General features: G+C 39.2%; 1 protein-coding gene across 1 annotated transcript in view; it reads left to right on the top strand.

The window, feature by feature from the left end:
• LOC124118382 (holocytochrome c-type synthase-like) overlaps positions 1–20,937 on the top strand; it is a 41,449-nt gene extending 20,512 nt beyond the window's left edge. Inside the window, exon 6 of the mRNA XM_046480468.2 lies at positions 20,238–20,937. Within this exon, the coding sequence (XP_046336424.1) occupies positions 20,238–20,517 (280 nt within the window). The 3' untranslated portion in view covers positions 20,518–20,937. The remainder of the gene's footprint in view (positions 1–20,237) is intronic.
• The last annotated feature ends 218 nt before the right edge of the window (positions 20,938–21,155 follow it).

Below are 21,155 nucleotides of genomic sequence, written 5' to 3'. Positions count from 1 at the left end.
CCTTCATAATGTTATCAGCTACTGGTAGGCTCAATAATTTACATGACTGTGATACAGTCCTCAACTTTAGCCACTAGTCCGAAGCTCGAAAATCTGTTTCGTCAAGTAAGCTTAGCTAACAATGTTCCATATAATGACACTAAAATCTTCTGAAATGTTAAGCGCTATGTTTGGGCTAATAGACTCTAATTTTGGCACAGACTGGCGATATACAGCGGCATAAGCAACAACCAGCTGCTGAATATACCTGTATTACAACATGTAGCACTGTAGCAGCTGTAGCTTGCTACAAATACAGATGTTGTGTGATATATGTAAGGTGCAGGTGCTGTCTGAATACATTGGACACTACTGGGCTCCAAGTTCAAATTGTTAGTTTCTCAAGTACATTTTAGCATCACGTCATTGGAAAACTTGAGTTTATTGAAAATGTTAGTAAATTTGGGGAGCCATGCTTAACCGCGCGCTATAACCGAGTTAGCGCTATATTGAAGGGCGCAATAACGAGGGAACACTGTAGTTCATAATATCAGGTTATGCCCACAAACAGACTTCTGTTTCCTGATTGGCTGTTATTGCTCATTTTATCATTATCGTGCATTCATATCGCAATAAGTGCAATAATCTTGATTGAAAGCTTTGTTCAACCTCATTTCACCTCACCTCAGTTGATTATTGTTGAAGAATCTAGTGTGAGATTGGCCAGTTGCCATCTTGTAAAAACACCAATACAGGTTCATCAGCTGACCTGTACAGAGGTTGTGGCATGTTTGATGTCACGTCACATGCTTGTCTACCATGTAGATCCAGGTTAGGATTGGTCTTCAGCAACCAGCGCTTGTAAGAGGCAACCAACAGAATTGGATGGTCAGGCTCGCTGACTTAGTTGATTCTTGTCATCATGATCATATTCAAATTGTGGATGCTCATGATGTCAATCACTGGATTGTCTGGTCCAGACTCGATGTACAGACCAATGTTATATAGCTTGAATATTGCTGAGAGCAGTGCTAAACTTCAAACAAACTCTTGCTTGTCAGTAACGGATCCTGTTGGCATTTTGAGTTGAAACAAAACTAAAAGTCTGATTATCACAGAATATACTTCAGTGAAAATAGGTCTGTCACATGTGAAGTCGTGATTAATCTGTTACATGTGCCATTTTTCCGAGGTGAACATTTGTTTACAGTCCTTGACCTTTGGTCTAGGGCTGCAACGATACAGAAAGGTCACGATACAATACGTATCTCGATATTCTGGTCATGATACGATACGTAAAACAAAACAAAACAGATGACTCCAGTACTCCAGCATTTATTAAGTTTCAAGACTTCAAGCATGTCACGATTGGATCTTTCATGATTTTGGAACAGTCAAAATTATTTTATAATAATGACTACTGAAGTTGTTAAGCTTCAAAGTGGAACTTTCTCTAACTTTCCTTCAAAACACTTCAAATTTCAAAACAACAAAAAACTTCAAAGTTCAAACACCAGAAAATAATTATGTTCTTCACAGTCTGAATAGTTCAACTTCAGGTTCTTTTTCAGAAAAATTTAAATGTCAACATTGTAAAGTGACAGTGATGCACACAGGGTATTGACAATGTCTCGCACCTTTGAGTCTAAACGGAGGTGGGGTCATTGGGGGTAGATGATCAACACAACAGTACAAGCTCTACCTACCTAACACGATCTACAATGTACGTTTCAGAGTTTAAAAAAAAGATTAGAATTGTTTATGATTCATAGTGTAGAAGAATATTATCGAGTGTTATGAGCTTTAAAAAACAAACACATTGTGTCCCTTCAGCGAATTCAGGTGAACGAACAGGTATAACAAATTTGGTCAGTAAAAATATGAAATTTGATATAAGACATCACTCAACACGATGATTTACCATTAAAATGTTATTTCCTGCTCTCATTGGCATTGTTTTATATGCAGAAATTAAGATTACCATGTGTTGTCTCCCGTAAACTAAGCCAGAAATAGCAATCAGCTGTACACACGTTTCTATCAATCTACCAGTGATTCAGTAAAAAAGTACACAATGATACAACTCTAAGAATTTTTATGCAAAGGTCGGAAGAAATTATATCTGAAATTATATTGTTTTATCAGAAAAATCTTTTCCAGAATCGTGTTACTTTAGTTTCACCTTTTACTGTATATGTTTAAAATTATAAGAACCATTAATGTGGAACTTTGATTGCTATTGCAGAATGTTTTTACGTTTGGAACAATTTGACCTGTAACCGTAGGGATTTCCAGTGCCATGTATTTCAATTGCAAAAATATTATGTTGGCATATAATAGTCGAATTGCCACAAATATGACTTCTAACGAGTCAAAGTATGGCATTTAACATTTCATATATGTATCCATTCTTTGGCAACTAAAGTTTGTTTTATGGCGTCAATAGTGGTAATCTGCCTGTGGTTGCTGTAAATAACGGTGAATTGTGGGATCTACCGATCACTTCACATACGATTTTGCCAAAATTAATGTAAACAATACAAGTCCAGATATACAATGAAAACATTTTTATAACCAGATAGTACAATAATCGGATTGAATTGTGTACTTCAGTTTGGATTTGTTTACTGATATTTCCGGCTCGCGGTGATCAGCTTATAATGATTTGGGAGAAACGAGAAATGATGGGGTAAAAACATTGTGTCAATGTCAAACTTGAACTTATTAAAAATGTAAGTATGTTTTTGGAGCTATACATACTGCGCACTATAACCAAGTTAGCGCTTTATTGAAGGGTGCAATAGCGAGGAACACTACTTAAGATTTTCATTCCGTATCGTGGTCTATCGATAAATAGGCCCACGTGTATCGTATCGTGAGTCAAGTATCACGATGCATCGGAATATTGGTGTATCGTTTCACCCTTTCTTTGGTCTCATGGTGCATATAAGCTGGTAAAGTCCTGTACCCCGCTGGAGAGAACGTATGACTCATATCATTATGGATGTTAGCCTGTCCTGCACCTCAATCAAGCATCAGCAGATTCGGCATGTTTTCATGAAAATATTTCATGGTCTGTTGTGACTTACACCTAACTTCATTTTGACATCTCAGTGATGCCTAGTAAATATATTAGTAAATGTCAGTGATTATAACCCCTGTACGGCCTTTATAATTGGAACTGTGGAGACGTAATGAGTTTTGCATTTTGGGGGGCGTTGAGGCTGGATCGATATTAAAATATGGTCCAGAGATTACAGAAAGTTAATTGCACAGAACTGTTCCCTGTACAGTCGATAACCTCAGGCAAGGATATCAGAATGACACTGGGGACTGGTGTATGCTCGTTTATGTTTCCTCTAACCTCGGGAAATGAAACAAATACTAAAGGTTTACAGTTTTGCCAGTGAGTTTTCAAACAACTATTTCTTTTCAAACATTATTGACATTATTAGAGAATATTCTTCCATTGACTTTCAAATGGCCCTGAGGAATTCCTTTGGCACATGTCTTGAAAAGGTCAAAGTTCAAAGTTCAAGGTCGCCACATTGAAATGACTTGATAAGGTTTGTGGTTCACTTTCACAAAAAGAATTAATGCATTTTTCATTGAACTTGATATATACCTTCTAATGGATGGGAGTCAGTTTTGAAAATATGTTTTAGTCAAAGGGTCAAGATCATGGTTATTTCATTGTCAGTATCTGGGGCTTGCTTTCCATGACAAGTATGGCTCTTTGTACATGTTTCTTGGTAAATCTTACAACAGCAAATGTCAAAGTGTCCTTTGAGGTAATTACCATTAGTTATTATATCATACTTTCTCTTTAATATGCCACAAAAATTATTGACATTAGAGGATATCGTACAATGGACTCATTCCACATGGACCTTGGGAATTATTTTGGCACATGATGGCACTCAAAACATTCATGCATTTATCGTTAAACTTAGTATATACCTTTGTTAGAATGTGTCCCGGCATTGGAAAGGATTTCATCAGCATTCAGTTTTTTGTAAAACATCGTCTATTATGTCATTTTCTAAGGCATAGTTACATGTAGTGGCATAGAATTTATATTTGCATGTATCTCCACAAATCGACCTGTGAAGATCCGGGTTAGAGAAGGTCTTCATCAACCCATGCTTGTCATAAGAGGCAACTAATGACATCAGATGGTCAGGCTCTCTGGCTTGGTTGATGCATGTCATTGTATCCCAATGTTCATGATATCAATCACTGGGTTGTCTGGTCCAGAATCGATTATTTCCAGACCACCAGAACATCCAGTGATTGACATCATGAGCATAGATTTACACATTTGGGATATGATGGGTGGCCTAGTTGTCTAAGGCACCGCCATTCACTGAGCAAATGTTGTAATAAGCGCCCAGGGCGCTCTCAAAATTAGAAATAGGGGGCTCTTTATTTGAATATTATTTTGGTGAAAAAAATTGATAAAACATAAATTTCGTGGTTTATGCTGACAGCCTGAACTGTTTATATACGACAGATATATTTTTCCAGAATTTAATTGCCCATAATTAAGGGTGAATCTAACACATGAGTACGTGTTATACACGAATAAATAAGTCTTGTGTACATTGATCAATCAGAACGAGTGCTAATTGGGATTGATCACTAGCCAATATATTAGCAAATATCGCCGTGGGCGCTTATTAGAGCTGGGCGCTTATTACGTCGAATGCGGTAACTGGAATATGGTTGAAGGTAGTGTTAAACCTAACTCACTACAATAGAGGAATCCTACAGTCGAGGACATCAAACAATTGAGGAGGTCCTACAATGGATGAGATCCTAGAATTGAAGACATCCAAACAAAGGAAGAATCCTACAATAGAGGACAACAAACAATGGAGGACATCAAACAATGGAGGACATCAAACAATGGAGGACATCAAACAGTGGAGGACATCAAACAGTGGAGGACATCAAACAATGGAGGACACCAAACAATGGAGGACATCAAATAATGGAGGACATCAAACAGTGGAGGACATCAAACAATGGAGGACACCAAACAATGGAGGACATCAAACAGTGGAGGACATCAAACAGTGGAGGACATCAAACAATGGAGGACACCAAACAGTGGAGGACATCAAACAGTGGAGGACATCAAACAATGGAGGACATCAAATAGTGGAGGACATCAAATAATGGAGGACTTCAAACAGTGGAGGACATCAAACAATGGAGGACATCAAACAGTGGAGGACATCAAACAGTGGGAACATCAAACAATGGAAGACATCAAACAATGGAGGACATCAAACAATGGAGGACATCAAACAGTGGAGGACACCAAACAATGGAGAACACCAAACAATGGAGGACATCAAACAATGGAGGACATCAAACAATGGAGGACATCAAACAATGGAGGTCATCCTACAATAGAGGACATCAAATAATGGAGGACATCAAACAATGGAGGACATCAAACAATAGAGGACATCAAACAATGGAGGACATCAAACAGTGAAGGACACCAAACAATGGAGGACATCAAACAATGGAGGACATCAAACAATGGAGGTCATCCTACAATGGAGGACATCAAACATTGGAGGACATCCTACAGTGGAGGACATAAAACAGTGGAGGACACCAAACAATGGAGGACATCAAACAATGGAGGTCATCCTACAATGACGGACATCAAACATTGGAGGACATCCTACAGTGGAGGACATCAAACAATGGGGGACATCAAACCATAGCATTTCTAACAACAAGCAGTCAAATTGGGGATACATTAGGACAAAGCAATAGTTTTCCATCAGATATTGCTGAAATGTGATAAATAGAATATTCATACTGTCTTGCCAAAAACCATGTTGATCTCATCTCGTGAATGAGCAAATTTGAATATTTTCTCTTTCACTGAATGAGAGAAGCATGGCAAGAGAGTATGAATATGCTCTTTAACAGGATGGCATCAGGACATTTGTGTGAAGCCAGAAAGCTTTATGGCCCTATCGTGCTTATGTTATCTGTTACATATTTCATATTCTCCGAAATCAATGTTGGGAATACATGGACTTTATGGGACCTGATTCAGTGCTGTGGATGTTCTTTGAAAAACGGGGGGGGGGAAGTGATTTAGCGATCAACATGTCCATCCCTCTGTCAGTCAGTCGTCCGTTATCTGTTACCGGATCAGAACTCCAAAACCGTAATATATTTCTGAATTGCACTAGGTCTTGGGGGTGGGGGGGGTGGTATGTAATCTTGTGATGTTTTCTTGGAATTGGATTGAAATGTCAACCTAAGTTTTGGATTCATGGGTAGAGATGAGGTGTATGTCTGTATTCTCCGGGTCCCCCAAACTCCCCTCTCCAAGCAGTGCCCCCTCAACCAGTTGATTATTACACTGTCTCCACATCTTCATCAACTTCCCACTCCATCATGTCTCTCAGGCTCCATCTCACAGACCACAACTTCAGTTCCCACAAACTCATCACTGTGCTTAATTTAACATATACAGCGGTATTCAAACATTTTCATTGATCATACTAACGTGTGTCGTTGCTGCAGTACGCAGGGCTCCAGATAATGTATTGAGCCAGTGAGCATTTACTCGCATGTTATCATTCACTTTGGGTATTGATGGTTTTCTTTGGGTGGTCAATAATTTTACTCCCTTAGGCCCAGTCTATAAGTACTTTTGAAAATGGGTGGACGTGAAGTTCTTTTTTTGTACCCTTGTGATGCCCTAAGTGTGTCACACATCTCATAAGCTTTTAACAGCAATACATGCCTGAGTTACAATAAGCGAGGCAAAGTACGTTTTTGCATTTTTAACTGAAGTAGGGTTATATATATGTGACATTGTATTTGATCAGTAAACAAAGGTCTGTGAAGACAGACCGGCACACAATCTGAAAAAGCTACATTGGGTAATACACACTGTGTTGTTACACTATAGGGTTAGTGACGAGGGAGACACTATTGGGTTAGTGAGGAGGGAGACACTATTGGGTTAGTGACGAGGGAGACACTATTGGGTTAGTGAGGAGGGAGACACTATTGGGTTAGTGACGAGGGAGACACTATTGGGTTAGTGAGGAGGGAGACACTATTGGGTTAGTGAGGAGGGAGACACTATTGGGTTAGTGACGAGGAAGACACTATTGGTTTAGTGACGAGGGAGACACTATTGGGTTAGTGACGAGGGAGACACTATTGGGTTAGTGAGGAGGGAGACACTATTGGGTTAGTGACGAGGGAGACACAATCTTATGGATAACAACTTCTATAGTACTGTAAAAAGCGACATTTCATTACACGGATAAGGATCTACACCAAAACGTCGCTTTTTACAGTATTAAAAAAGTTGTTGTCCATAAAATTGTGTCTACCTTGTCATCCGTCAGCTTCTAAGTAATGCCTATCAAACAATTTACCGTATTCGATGTAATCAGCGCCCAGGGCTCTCTCAAAATTAGAAAAAGGGGGCTCTTAATAGAATATTATTTTGAGTTGAAAGATCGTAAATTTCGTGGTTTATGCTGACAGCCTGAAATGTTTATATACGACAGATATATTTTTCCAGGATTTAATTGCCCATAATTAAGGGTGCATGTAACATACGAGTGCGTATTATACACAAATAAATCTTGTGTACATTAATCAATCGGAAGGGGTGCTAATTGAGATTGTTCACTAGCCAATATATTAGCAAATATCGCCGTGGGTGGATAGTAGAGCAGGGCGCTTATTACGTCGAATACGGTATTGGGTTTGTGTATGGTTTGTGTTATAGTGATTTATTGTGCACATTACAATGATAGTCCACCAGTCCTTATAATGATAACATATAGCAAAACTCTTTATAATGGCAAATTTCTACTAGTCCTTATGATATCTTAACTATTGGGCAGTTTGGGAAGGACTACAGGACTAGTGCCAATTTCTAACACTGCATTATACACAAAAAGGCAGTTTATCTGGATCCCTGAGTATATCATCTTGCCGAGCTGTGTCACACACGTCTTTGTGGCCTCTCTTGTCATGAGTACAGAAATGTTTTAATTTGTGAGAAAGTTGATGGTTGAATTCATTATAAGAGTCAAGATTGCCTGTGATTGTATGATTAAATATGTCTACAAGTCGTCCAGCATTGATCTCATTCTTCAGAGCTAACGATCCTGAGGTATTGAGTTCCTCAAGGACATTCTTGACAGGCTGAACTACCTGACTGCCTGGAACAAGACCTTTGGAGAAGGAATTGATACGAGGCATCCAGTAATCTGACATTGTCTGTATCCAAGACCATCATCTGAGACATGACAAGTGTATGCTGATCTCAATTAGCTTTGTGTACAGCAACAAGTAGGAAAAATGACATTGAAAACTCTTTACTGCTGCTCATTATATATGAGATAGCAAATAGGTGCAGTTGACTCAAGCTTGTTAGTGACAAAGGCGTGGCTGCTTCAGCAGATGCAATTACCTTTAGGATATTGACTCTACTCCTTAGTAGAGTCCTAACTGGAAATAATAAACATTAGATAATAAACATGATAAACGAATGTGTGTATTTGGTTTGAGATAGCGAGAGTTAAACACAAGGCTATGGTTCTGGTGAAACTTGTGGTTCAAGTCTCATGACAAGGCTTTGAAAATACACATAGTCTCTGCTGATTTGCATCTAACACTCATGCGTGATCTACCACCACGGAAATGTAAAGGCTGTCTGAAAGAAAATCCATTGGTAGCAACTAATTGTGCCAGATAACTGCAATTGTGCATGTTTCCCTGCCTTGCAGTGTAAAGGAAGGAAATGGTTGCGAGTATTTAGTTGGTTAAGTTGTTGTGGTTATAAAAGACGTTCAGACAAATGCTTGGTTGGAAGGCTGTCTTTTTTAATTGATTGAGAATGAAGCAATTCCCCATTTCAGATGAATGAGCTATAGTCATCCAGATAATCATAAATAACCTTGTGTAAATAAGAGAATTTCGATCCAGCTATATCAAATCCCTGTGGAGGAAATTAAAAATTAATGCAAGTGTTTGGTGGCCACACGTCTCCCCTTCACTTGTCATCAGGGCAAGTCGTATCATTCACGTCCCATGTCGGCTAATCCCGTGAGCTAGCAGAGGAAGAGCTTGTAATTGAATCCAATAGCTGTGACAGTTTAGTGTCGCAGTCCCACTGGAACTCCAATGGCTGCCGAAGCCGATAAGAACCTACATTCACACCTTCTGTGCAACTTAAACTAACAATGCTACAGATTTTTTTCTTGTGATTACCCCTGGGGGCCAGTAAGTGACCTTCTGGGCCCAGCTAATATGGTTTAGGGGAAGAGTTTAGTGTTGGTATAAAGCCATTGTGCAACAGGAGCTCTCTGTCAAGCAGATGGTGCCCTTGGCATTGCGCCACCATTGCCTGTCCGACACGACTGTAGGAGATCTGTCACTTCTCATTTTATGGCCAAATCTTATTAAACGCGGACTTTATGTTAGAATGATAGTGTTTAAATGTCAAGCAGTGATTGTAATTATATCATTGCAGGATCTCATGTTGCACTTCATGTATGTTTCACCAGGCGATAAATAAAATGGAAGTAGGTTGTTCTGCTCCTCCTGGAATATTTTCTAATCTAATCACAACTGATATTAACAGTATGATTTGCCCTCTCATTTTGCACCACAAAAACAAGCAGTGGTTCTAAAATATGCTCACTGGACCTTTCTCATATATGTCTGCATGGATCATGAAAATTGGATTGCAGTTGATATTTGGTATGTGCATAATATATGGCAAATGTATGACCTTGACTGCAGTTTGACCTTTGACCTTCATACTGCCACATGACTCCTACTGATAACATATTATGTGGTGTATATCACATAATATGTTGTATATCTCAACAAACCCACCGGAACTGCTGTGTTGAATTTTTTTTTTTATATCTTGTCAATAGTAGGTCATGGTCCAGCTGGCTTTGAAGTGAGGAAGTCCTAATGTCTGTGTGTTTAAGTCATGATGCTTGGGATATTGACATAATAGTCATGTCATAATGAGAACACTTTCTTTTATTTTCCACTGTGGAAAAGTTTGACATGTATGGTGTTGGCATTCCCTAATAAATCAATATGCCATATGCCAGCACTGCCTACCTCACACATTAACCCACAGAACCACCAAACTATGATCTGTACATGTCCAAAAGGTCAGTGATTTCCCGTCATCTTCAGGTTCATTTCCTTGTGATGCAGCCATTTTGCAAAAGTTAGTCACAAATGTTTATGGGTCATTTGCGGGTCCCTTTAGAACCATGTAGATCATGCTTTCACATCACTATGCAGGTGCAATAATCTTTATTGAACGCTTCATTAAACCCCTTTTCACCTCACCTCAGTTGATTGTCATTGAAGAATCTAGCATGAGATTGGCCAGTTGCCATCTTGTAAAAACACCCTTACAAGTTCGTTGGCTGGCCTGTACAACATTGTGACATGTTTAATGTGACGTCACATGCTTGTCTACCATGAAGATCCAGGTTAGGATTGGTTTTCAACAACCAATGCTTGTCGTAAAAGGTGACTAACAGGACGGTGGACAGGCTCACTGACTTGGTTGTCATCACATCCAAATTGCGTAGATGGATGCTCATGATGTTGATCACGGGATTGTCTGGTCCAGACTCGATTATTTACAGACCTTCATATAGCTGGAATACTGCTGAGTGCGGCATAAAATAACAGACAAACAAACAAGATACCATGCCACATTGAACATAGATACCCCACTGAGACACAGCATATTGACTCCCAAATGACCAATCCTTCTTTTATACCCTTAATGCCAAGCACCAGGCAGGGTATGCCATGTCCGTGGGTTTGAACCACCGAACCCCCGCTCTCCGAGCAAACACTGTGTCCACTAGACCATGGAGGCGGTCTACGGTGCACATCTATAATATGCGAACATATATGGAACATATTGTTTCAAATCAATACATCACGTTCTGATAAGATAGTCGATTATTAAGTTAATGTCCCATGATGCATTGCTGTATTGGTTTATTGCCTCACCCACAGCAGTTTGTTAGACAAGAATACTCAAACCTGAAATATAAATTGATGATCTACAATCCCCAGATATAGCCAGTATAGCCATATTGAAATATGATTGCGGTGCTGGCCCACCATCATCAACATGTGACGAATATAAGCACCATGACATCTCTATTGTCAGTGACCTGTATATTCAGAGTATCAATAAGCCAATATCATTTCATGATTTCAGAGCAAATGTCTGAATTATTCCTGAAGAACAATTTGTGCTTTGATTAGTATTTTCAGCTGCGATCAATTACTGTTTGTTCTGTACAATAGTAGACAATTAGTGTCAACTTCAAAGAAATGTTAGCAGCGCTACACCTGTATATCATCAGTTGCAGACGCTACCTGCAGCACAACTATTCATCATCACAAAGCTTATCAAGGTAGCAACGAGGAACACTGCCAAGTTTCGTGTTGCAATTATAGCTAATTGTGAACCTTCATCTATATCTTTTTTCTGTCCAGTAACAATGGTTAATTTGGTCTAGTCTTGTTCTGCTTTATGAACATAAATTCATTCTGAACAGAAGAGTAGTCTGTTAATGAGAATGAAGGTTATAATCTAGCAGAAAATCCGATTTCTCGGTCATTTGGAAGGATACAAACTTCACCTTTAGAGACAAATACCGATATTTTGCGAAACACTTTCAACTGATAACTGACCACACATTCTATGTAATATTCATGATTTCAGGGATAGGATTCTGGAGAGTCTTGACTGTAGCTAAGTGACCATTGATGATTCTTGGTGAGAATTGCTCACCAGGACAGTATGCACACAGAAATTAGAGTCTGGGAGTTTTCATCAGGGGAGGGCTGTAGAGAAACTGGTGCTGCTGTGCCCTGGTTTGACCTTTGTATCACTTATCTTGAATCAAGGGAATCTCCAATATATCTGTAACCATTTGGGGCAGTTGGGTAGCCTAGTGGTAAAAGCGTTCGCTCGTAATGCTGAAGACCTGGGTTCAATTCCACATATGGGCACAATGTGTGAAGCCCATTTCTGGTGTCCCCCGGCGCGATAAAGCAGTGTAAAACCATTCTCACTCACTGATTATAACCAGTTGGTTTATGAAGCAGGCATATTTGGATGATCCTAATTTCTATACTTAAGGGCTCGTGAAGATCCGGGGCAGAACATTGCCTTTAGCAACCCATGCTTGCTGTAAGAGGGGAATATGCTTGTCGTAAGAGGCGACTAGCGGGATCGGGTGGTCAGGCTCACTGACTTGGTTGATGCATGTCATCGTATCTCAATTTCGTGGATCGATGCTCATGATGTCAATCACTGGATTGTCTAGTGCAGACTTAATTATTTTCAGACCACCCCCATATAGCTGGAATTTTGCTGAGTGTGGCGTTAAACAACAAACAAAACAAAATAACTATACTTTAGAGACATTAGGAAATGTTCACAGAATTCCAGTGTAATAAAGAAGCTGTTCATCCATAAATTCTTATCCTTACGTTGTACTCCAACTTCTAAAAGCCTATCAAAGAAATTAACATAACAGCCTTGTTTAGACTATGTGTCCAAATTTTGTGTGGGCATGAGTATACGTGATGATTTGTATACTTAGAGAATCTCACTAAGGATCTTTGGATATCAATCTGTCAACAATTTACCAAAAAGTAGTCCAACTCAGAGGTGTTTGTGCATTTCTTCATATATAACTTTGATATATTTGATGTCAAATTATTATGTCTGCGATTATGAGTATGGAGTCAAACTAAATGTTTTCAGTTTGTACAGAGCCTGAAGTAAACTTGAGTTCTCTCTGTTAAGGATTCCGCCGTGATATACCGTATTCGACGTAATAAGTGCCCCGCTCTAATAAGCGCCCACGGCGATATTTGCTGATATATTGGCTAGTAAACAATCCTAATTAGCACCCCTTCCGATTGATCAATGTACACAAGATTTTTTATTCGCGCATATGCACACTCGTGTGTTATATGCACCTTTAATTATGGGCAATTAAATTCTGGAAAAATATATCTGTCGTACATAAACATTTCAGGCTGTCACCATAAACCACGAAATTTATCTTTCAACTATCTTTTTTTCCACCAAAATAATATTCTAATAAGAGCCCCCTATTTCTAATTTTGAGAGCGCCCTGGGCGCTTATTACGTCGAATACGGTAACTGGAATACTATTAAAAGCGTCGTGAAACCCAACTCACTCACTCACACGATTAAGGATTCTTGCCAGTGTGAAGTTTCACAAGGTTTGTTTTGTAACATCACTGTGGAAATGAGACAGGACTTTGTAACATTGCTATGTATGCTATGACATCACAGAGTAATGAACTCATTACCAGACATTAATTCAAATTCTCCATAGCCAAACATTTGGTAATTTTGAAGGTTATTGAACCAAAATATTAAAGTCAAAGAAAATGTGACTTTAAGCACAAGAAGTGTAAACTCAATCACTTGGGACAAATTTGACGATCTCAGCCTCATGCATCGCTTTTGTCGGTCCCCCATTGGGTAATCAGGAAAGCCATTCCCCTAGCTGAGATATGACTTGACCTCGCACAAGCTGTGGGAGCAAGGATTGAGTGATACGGTTATTTATGGAACATGGCAGAAGTTGCCAGACAATGTTGTCATTATTACTCTTATGATTTGCACCTCTCGAAACATGTTCCACAATTACGTTATTTTGGAATTATATTATTTTGGAACCAGCAGAAAATCATCATTATGTCTGAAGGGATGTCACACACTTTCCTCACTGGATCATGACACCCCTCAGACTATTCCAGTGACAGAAGCTTGCCTCTCATCAGGTTACGACACAGCGGAGAGTCGTGGAAGATACCGTAGATAGACCTCTCTAAAACACTGACTTGTCGTAAGAGGCGACTAACGGGATCGGGTTGTCAGGCTCGCTTACTTGGTTGATACATGTCATCGTATTGCGTAGATCGATGCTCATGATAGACATGTGGGCACATTTCCCGGAGTGAGGGAAATATGTGACATACATGTATAAAGATGTGATGTGTTCACCTGATGTGTGTGCATGAAAGGATTCGGACATTATTTTAACAAAAAGATTAATATGTGTCTGTTTAAAGAAACTACTGTATTGTTTCTGTTAACTAAGACAAAATTGTTATGGATGTTCTGTTGCCAACTCGACAACCATGCCATCAGTTAGTTGAAAGGGTGACTTTAGAGAGATAGAAAGTGTGGTACAAGTGCAGGAAATATTGTCTCATGTAGTAGAGTAGGGTCTCTTTTTCCACAGTCAATGGTTTGATTTTATTGCCTGATTCTGAGATCACAGAAATGAACATGCTGTGGATATTATCACCTCTCTTCACATCCTCCATTCTTGCGCTCAGTAGTGGGAATGCGTATTTCCAGCTGAGTTGTGTTGTGTGATCTCCTGCGATATGCCGTGGCAGTTTGCGATATGTATCAATACATATATATGAGCTGTTTGCGTCTTTTTTTAACCACCCTTTCTCCCAACCACTCCTAATAATGATATTGTTGATTGCATTTGTACTGCGCTATATTCCACACACTGTGTGTCTGATCAAAGAGCCACAATAGACAGAGATATACTTACACAGCCCTCGAAGTAGCCAACTTTTCGCTTGCAAATGCGACTTAATCTATGATTGGTGACCTAAATTTATCTTCTGTCAACCACTTGGCTATCTAAGAATATACTTTACTCATGACAATATTTATTTCTGATACGAATAAAGTTGTATCACGGTATATTGCATGTGTACTTGTTCTGGGGTATTCTGTACCCTGTTGAAATTTGCATTTTCACCATCTAAGCCTTACAAAAATAATCTTGTGGTTTTGATTGCCCAACTGACCCTATAAAATGCTTCCGACCCTAATGTTTTTTCACTATTTATTAACTTGATTGACATTCGCTCAACCGTTTTCTCAATCGCCAGATTGCAATGAAACTCGTATAACTGCACTTATCGTCTGTGTCAATGAACATTTCAATGGCTCCATGTAGCGCTGTGAGGATTCAGTTACACTAAATGATAATAGTGTGAACAAGGCATCGAGTTTACGAATTTCCGACATGCGTAGACCATTCTGCTTTACTTGTACTTTTCCATCTTCGCACAGCAAAACCATGATCATTCCACCGAAAGTTGCGAGTGAAAACAATGATGACAGCTGCGTTGGAATTTATAACATTGATGGTTGACACGATTCTGAGCCAATGGACGCAAATGAACACACAGAGAAATAATTAAATGACAAAACATTATGAGTCTTACGATCACATTTACATACATTACTGTAAACACAAAGAAATCATTTATGGAAAATATCAGCGTTACAGATTTGATGATATTATGCATGATGTGAGGATGACACAGAGCAAAGCATTCAGTTTTACAATCCTTGTTGTCCTCTTGGAACTATTAATCTAAATTGTTTTTTAAAAAAACAGAGAGAATCCTACGTACCTACCCTATTTTAAATATTGCTGTAATCGGAACTACAACATTTTTTTTGGGTGGCCTGTAATGATACTGTACAACAAAAAAGGAAATATTTGCATTTTTATTAAATTTACAATTCAATGTCCATCTTTATACTTCACACAATGAAACCCCTGCGAACATATGTCCTGTCTCAAACTCTCACTGAGTCAGTGTGGCTCCTTGGGAAAAATAGTTTGGCTCCTAAGACTTACATTTGGCTCCTTAAATATTTGTATTAGGAGCCACTTGGCTCCCTGCTCAAAATACAAACTTAGAGGGCTGATATATACAGACAAAGCCTCTGCAATTAGATTATGGACAGAAGTATTTTCTGAACAGATAGGTCTTTAGCTGGCTCATGAACAAGTCCAGGGAAGAAGATAGTCTCAGGTTGAGCTGCAACTGGTTTCTTAAGAGCTGCAGTTCCACAGCTGAAGGATCATGTTTCATGTTGCACAAAACAAAAGATTAACCAGAAGATTTCAGGTTTCGCATAACAACACCTAAATGTTATTTAATTAATACATTCATTTATTCATTCACTCACAGTGACATGCTGAGGTGTGAATGTTGGGTGGCTATCTGCATCTGTCTCGGGCTCATTTGTAACCACCACCAAGGTATAGAAGACATTTGATTACCACAAAGTGTATACACTGTGGCTGATAGTACAACAGGAGACAGACAGTTTAATGTCATGTATGACAGTCCTGTCACTGATAGGAGGCAGTAAATCCTGAATGGCGGGCAATATGACATGTTTATTCCATAGTCATTAGTGCAGTAAAACACAAGCGTTGTCTTCATAACTGGATTGTCATCTGCTTGCTTGACAGTTTTCATGATTCATTCTTTACCAGGTTTATTTATCCAAAATGTTCCAAGCTGCATCCATCAATGGAAAGACACCATGAATCAGTCATGAAGCATTCTGCATTTCATTCATTCACCATTGGATTAACAGCCAACAGAGAATAGAATAAGCATGTCAGACTCAATTACAAAATATTTTTCAAGGTTAAATGTATTCATTTATGTCTAAAACTGCAGTTTTATGTCATAGCGATGGTGTTAATGTCTTCAAGTTCTATTTAGTTTGAAGCAGTTTTTCACAGTGATAAAAAAAGTGCATGAAAATCTCATTATTTGGATGGAGTTGCTATTGATCTGAAACATGGCCTGCTGTGAGAGCGTAGTGGGAGAGGCAAGGCTGTAGGACACTCCAGGCACACAACTGTCACACATAATCGAGGCCTACTGTTTTACACTACAATTATGTTTGAGATCTGTGTTTTCATACAATCAGCTGCCTACAATATCCAGCAGTCATTATCTTCCTCCCTCCTGTTGGTAGCTGGCATCCAAACCAGTATCTCTGACAGCCAGACTCTCTGAGTGGGATGTATAAGACTAGTGCTCCAGCCAGTAACTGATGAAATACACAGCTTGGTTACAGATAGTGCAATATTTATATGAATGGATTTACTAAACATTAAGTGAATATGTTTGTATTTTTACCTTAATTTCTTTCTTGGCATACTAAACTAGAAGTATTGATCAGGGACTGAATCTAACAATAGAATCATGGTTTGTAAACTATTATTAAGCTGTTCTTTAAACATGTGCTGTCATTGGTCATCTTCACCACCATAATTCACTGTGCAGAGTTGTGCCCCTTAGGTGTTCCAGGATCTTGTGATTGTGGGTTCAAAGCTCAGATTTTCCCTGATTGTTAATCTTGGTTTGTCTGACCATACCGGTACTCGTTGGATTCAGCATAAAGGTAAATGTCAAAGACCTGCATAACTTTGGATGTTCCTCCCACCGACCAGTGAAGATCCGGGTTAGAATTGGTCTTCACCATCTCATGCTTGTCATAAGAGGCAACTAACAGGTTCAGGTGGTCATGCTTGACTTTGTAGATGCATGTCCTATCCCAATTGCATGTATCAATGCAGCAAACAAACAAACATTCCACCCACCTTAATTTGACATGCCCGGAGCTGAAACACCTTGAATTAAACAATCCCACAATTTTCCCAAGGGAAAACATCTGACGCCCCCACACAAACAAGCCTTCATTAATTGCTTCCATTGCCTTAAGAGCCAAAGTGTTTTTTGTGCTCAACCCCATTGTTCTTCATGGTGATTTAAGATTAATATTGATTTTTAGACAATGAATGAAAATAGTAACACTATTTAACATGTTTAAAGCCAAAAGAAACATGTTCTTACTGTAAACTGCGAAGATGTTTCTTTCATCATGATGAATGACAATCAAGCCATGTTTGCGGCAGCTGTATTTATAGGACTGGTGAACAGATATACCACTGACAGAATGTTACTTGCTGCTTACGTACCTACCAGCTTTCATTTCTTAGGGTGTTGATGTGTTTAGCAGTGTGAATTGTTTGTTTATTCAAGATGAGGAAATAATTACCTGAGGTTTGCTTTTTGTATCTTCACTTTAGTGGTGGGGCGGTTGGGTAGCCTAGTGGTTAAAGCGTTCGCTCGTCACGCCGAAGACCCGGGTTCGATTCCCGACATGGGTACAATGTGTGAAGCCCATTTCTGGTGTCCCCCGCCGTGATATTGCTGGAATATTGCTAAAAGCGGCGTAAAACCATACTCACTCACTCACTCACTTTGGTGGTATACACTTCAAAGATCATTTTCAAAATTGTGAAATGGAATTTGTAATTCATCAGCTGCATAAGAAAGAGGAGTAATAACTTTGATTTCTTGTATGAGAATTTAAAATATATCACAGGTCCCATCATAGACCATATTCAGATATCTTTCTATTTTTCCATGTACTGACATATTTTTACCATACAAAACCAACTATGTATCAGAATTGCCCAAAAGGGTAAGGGAACAAAAAGAGTAGCAAGGGTAAGGGAACCTACACATACATATTAATTGGTGCGCGGACACTGGTGATAAGGTTCCAAGCAGCCCTGGGGCGGTCGGGTAGCCTGGTGGTTAAAGCGTTCGCTCGTCACGCCAAAGACCCGGGTTCGATTCCCGACATGGGTACAATGTGTGAAGCCCATTTCTGGTGTCCCCCGCCGTGATATTGCTGGAATATTGCTAAAAGCGGCGTAAAACCAAACTCACTCACTCACTCACTCACTCACTCACTCCAAGCAGCCCTGTGATGAGGTGATGTATTCCTATCTGTACAGAGTGTTGTGAATGGCAGTCTCAGGGCTCATTTAATTCTAATGTTTATTTGACAAATCGGTTGAGAGGGAAAGTGGTTTTTTTTTTAAGTCAATGTCAATAGAGCTTAAGGAGCCCGTCATATATTGTTGGTGGAGGACAAAACACAAAAGTATGACAGGTTCAGTGAGTGGGACATGCAACTATTTCTCCCTTTTGGGAAGTGGGATATGAAAATATAGGACACATATTTTTTTCATTTAATTTATTTTTAAAATAACAGCTTTGACAGTTTTGTTTTCTTTGTGAGGGTCATGAAAAAATCCAGACAAACACTTAAGAGAAGGTGCAAAAAAAAGGTCAAAGGGATGTTCAAGCCCCACACACTATCATAAATGACAGGTCCTTGAGAAAAACACTAGCAAAGGAGGACAGTCGATGTGTCTTCTCAGGTAAAAACTGGAGGGGAGTCAGAGTAGGGGCTTGTTAAATCTTGTCTGTCCCAGGGATATACACAGCATCTGTCATGGCAGTACCCCTCCATATCATCTACATACACATATATAGTATAAACAGATACGCTTTTTATTTTGGAGTTTGAATCAAAGCGATGAAACTATTTTTTTAAACTTGTGTTAGAATCAATAGACGATGAGTATGCTTATTTTAAGGACATGTTCCCTTAGAATTGCTGATCACAAATACCTTTATGTTACCATAAACAAGGAACCAGTGATAGATTTGTTAAATCCAATACTTGGGAATAACCAGTGAGTTTCGAAGAATTCTACTTTTTCTGTACTCAGTGATTGATTAGTGTACCCTGTAGAGCTTTCAGCCACATACAGCGTTTATTCACAAGGATTCATGAGAATTTATTTCATGGATTCTATATCTCAGCGGTTGTAAGTTTTTTTAAAGGAATAAATAAATGTCAGTCAGAAATTTGGCAAGTCAATCTATTGTTTCTGATAAAACATCAATTTGTGATGTTGTGAAGCTGTATAGCATCATATATCTTAACAATGAGGTGATACATCATATTGCTTCATTGGACCAACTAGCTTGACTATTGCCAGAATACACAGGCCAATTATTGAATTATTGGGAAACTATTACAATCGATCCTTCAATCCTGATGGGTAATATTTTCCTATTCCTACCCTTATGTCTGGAGATGACTGTAATGTTGGTACAAGGTTTCAGAATCCCTTAATAAAGGCACTGAGGCAAATAATGGATGATCAATACATTACCGGTATGTGAAATAATATGACAAAAAACAACGGTGTAGAGCACTATGGTCAAACGGTCTTTGCAAATCCTGATCCTGAATGTCTTCTTGGAGGTCTCCATATTGATCATGTCAATTTATATGAACACCACTGAGTAACACCTTCGTAGATGAAAGGATCACTGGTCGATGTTGATGGTTTATCTGTATTGACTGTGTATATCGCCATGCGTATTACTGCTGTGCAATTTACCAGATCCTGTTTTTTATTCTTCAGGTATGAGCTCCCTTTTGACCGGCATGACTGGATTGTTGACCGCTGTGGCAAGGAAGTTCGCTACATTATTGACTATTATGATGGTGGAGCAGTGAATAAAAGCACTTACGAGTTCACGCTTTTAGACGTGCGACCAGCGTTCGATTCTCCAGGTGCAGCTTGGGACAGGATGAAAGTGGCCTTTATGAGATGGAAGATGAGTTCCCGTGATAAAGAGTCGCAGGCAAACTCTAAGGCTGTGTTTCACGACAAGGAAGCGGTAAAGAGCAGCTCAGACTAGCCGTAACATAAATCTTGACCAGTTTCACTGGCATCGGTTTTAAGGGTGAGGATTTATTGAGGAAACTAGTGTTACTCCGGATGCAAGTGAGGATTGTGTAGGGGACTCCTGTGACGAGAGCAGGGAGTGGCGGTGATGAGGCTGTCAGATGACTGTGACGAAAGCATCAGCGGGAAGCATGGTGGCCACACCTGGACTAGGCCAACACTACACATTGATGAATGTATAGTACTACCAGAGAACGATTGCAGAAGAAGGTCAAATCATGTCATGACTTTGTATTTGTACATGGTTTGCTATCAACATCTTCAAATTTCACAAGTATTTATTGATTATTTGATGCCTTTTTCTTTTTGTTAAATGGCATGATTCATTGTGTAACTTGTAATTGTTTGAAAATAAAGTTACGTTTTCATTTAACACTCAAGTTTGAAAGGTGTGATGAATTGATAATTGTTATTGAACTGTCCTATGAACCATTATTGATATCCTATAAGTGTAGGGACCTGGATCATAAAAGACACCATCACTCCATCCCTTTCACCCTCATGAGGGTCTCAGTTGGAATTGATCCCCAGCAACATATGCTGGTCGTAGGAGGCGACAAAATGGATAGAGGGGTCAGCCTCGATGATTGG

Source organism: Haliotis rufescens, unplaced genomic scaffold (assembly GCF_023055435.1).
Source record: "Haliotis rufescens isolate VD_foot unplaced genomic scaffold, xgHalRufe1.0.p SCAF_2, whole genome shotgun sequence".
NCBI lineage: Eukaryota > Metazoa > Mollusca > Gastropoda > Lepetellida > Haliotidae > Haliotis > Haliotis rufescens.
This window is presented reverse-complemented; position numbering and strand designations above follow the sequence as displayed.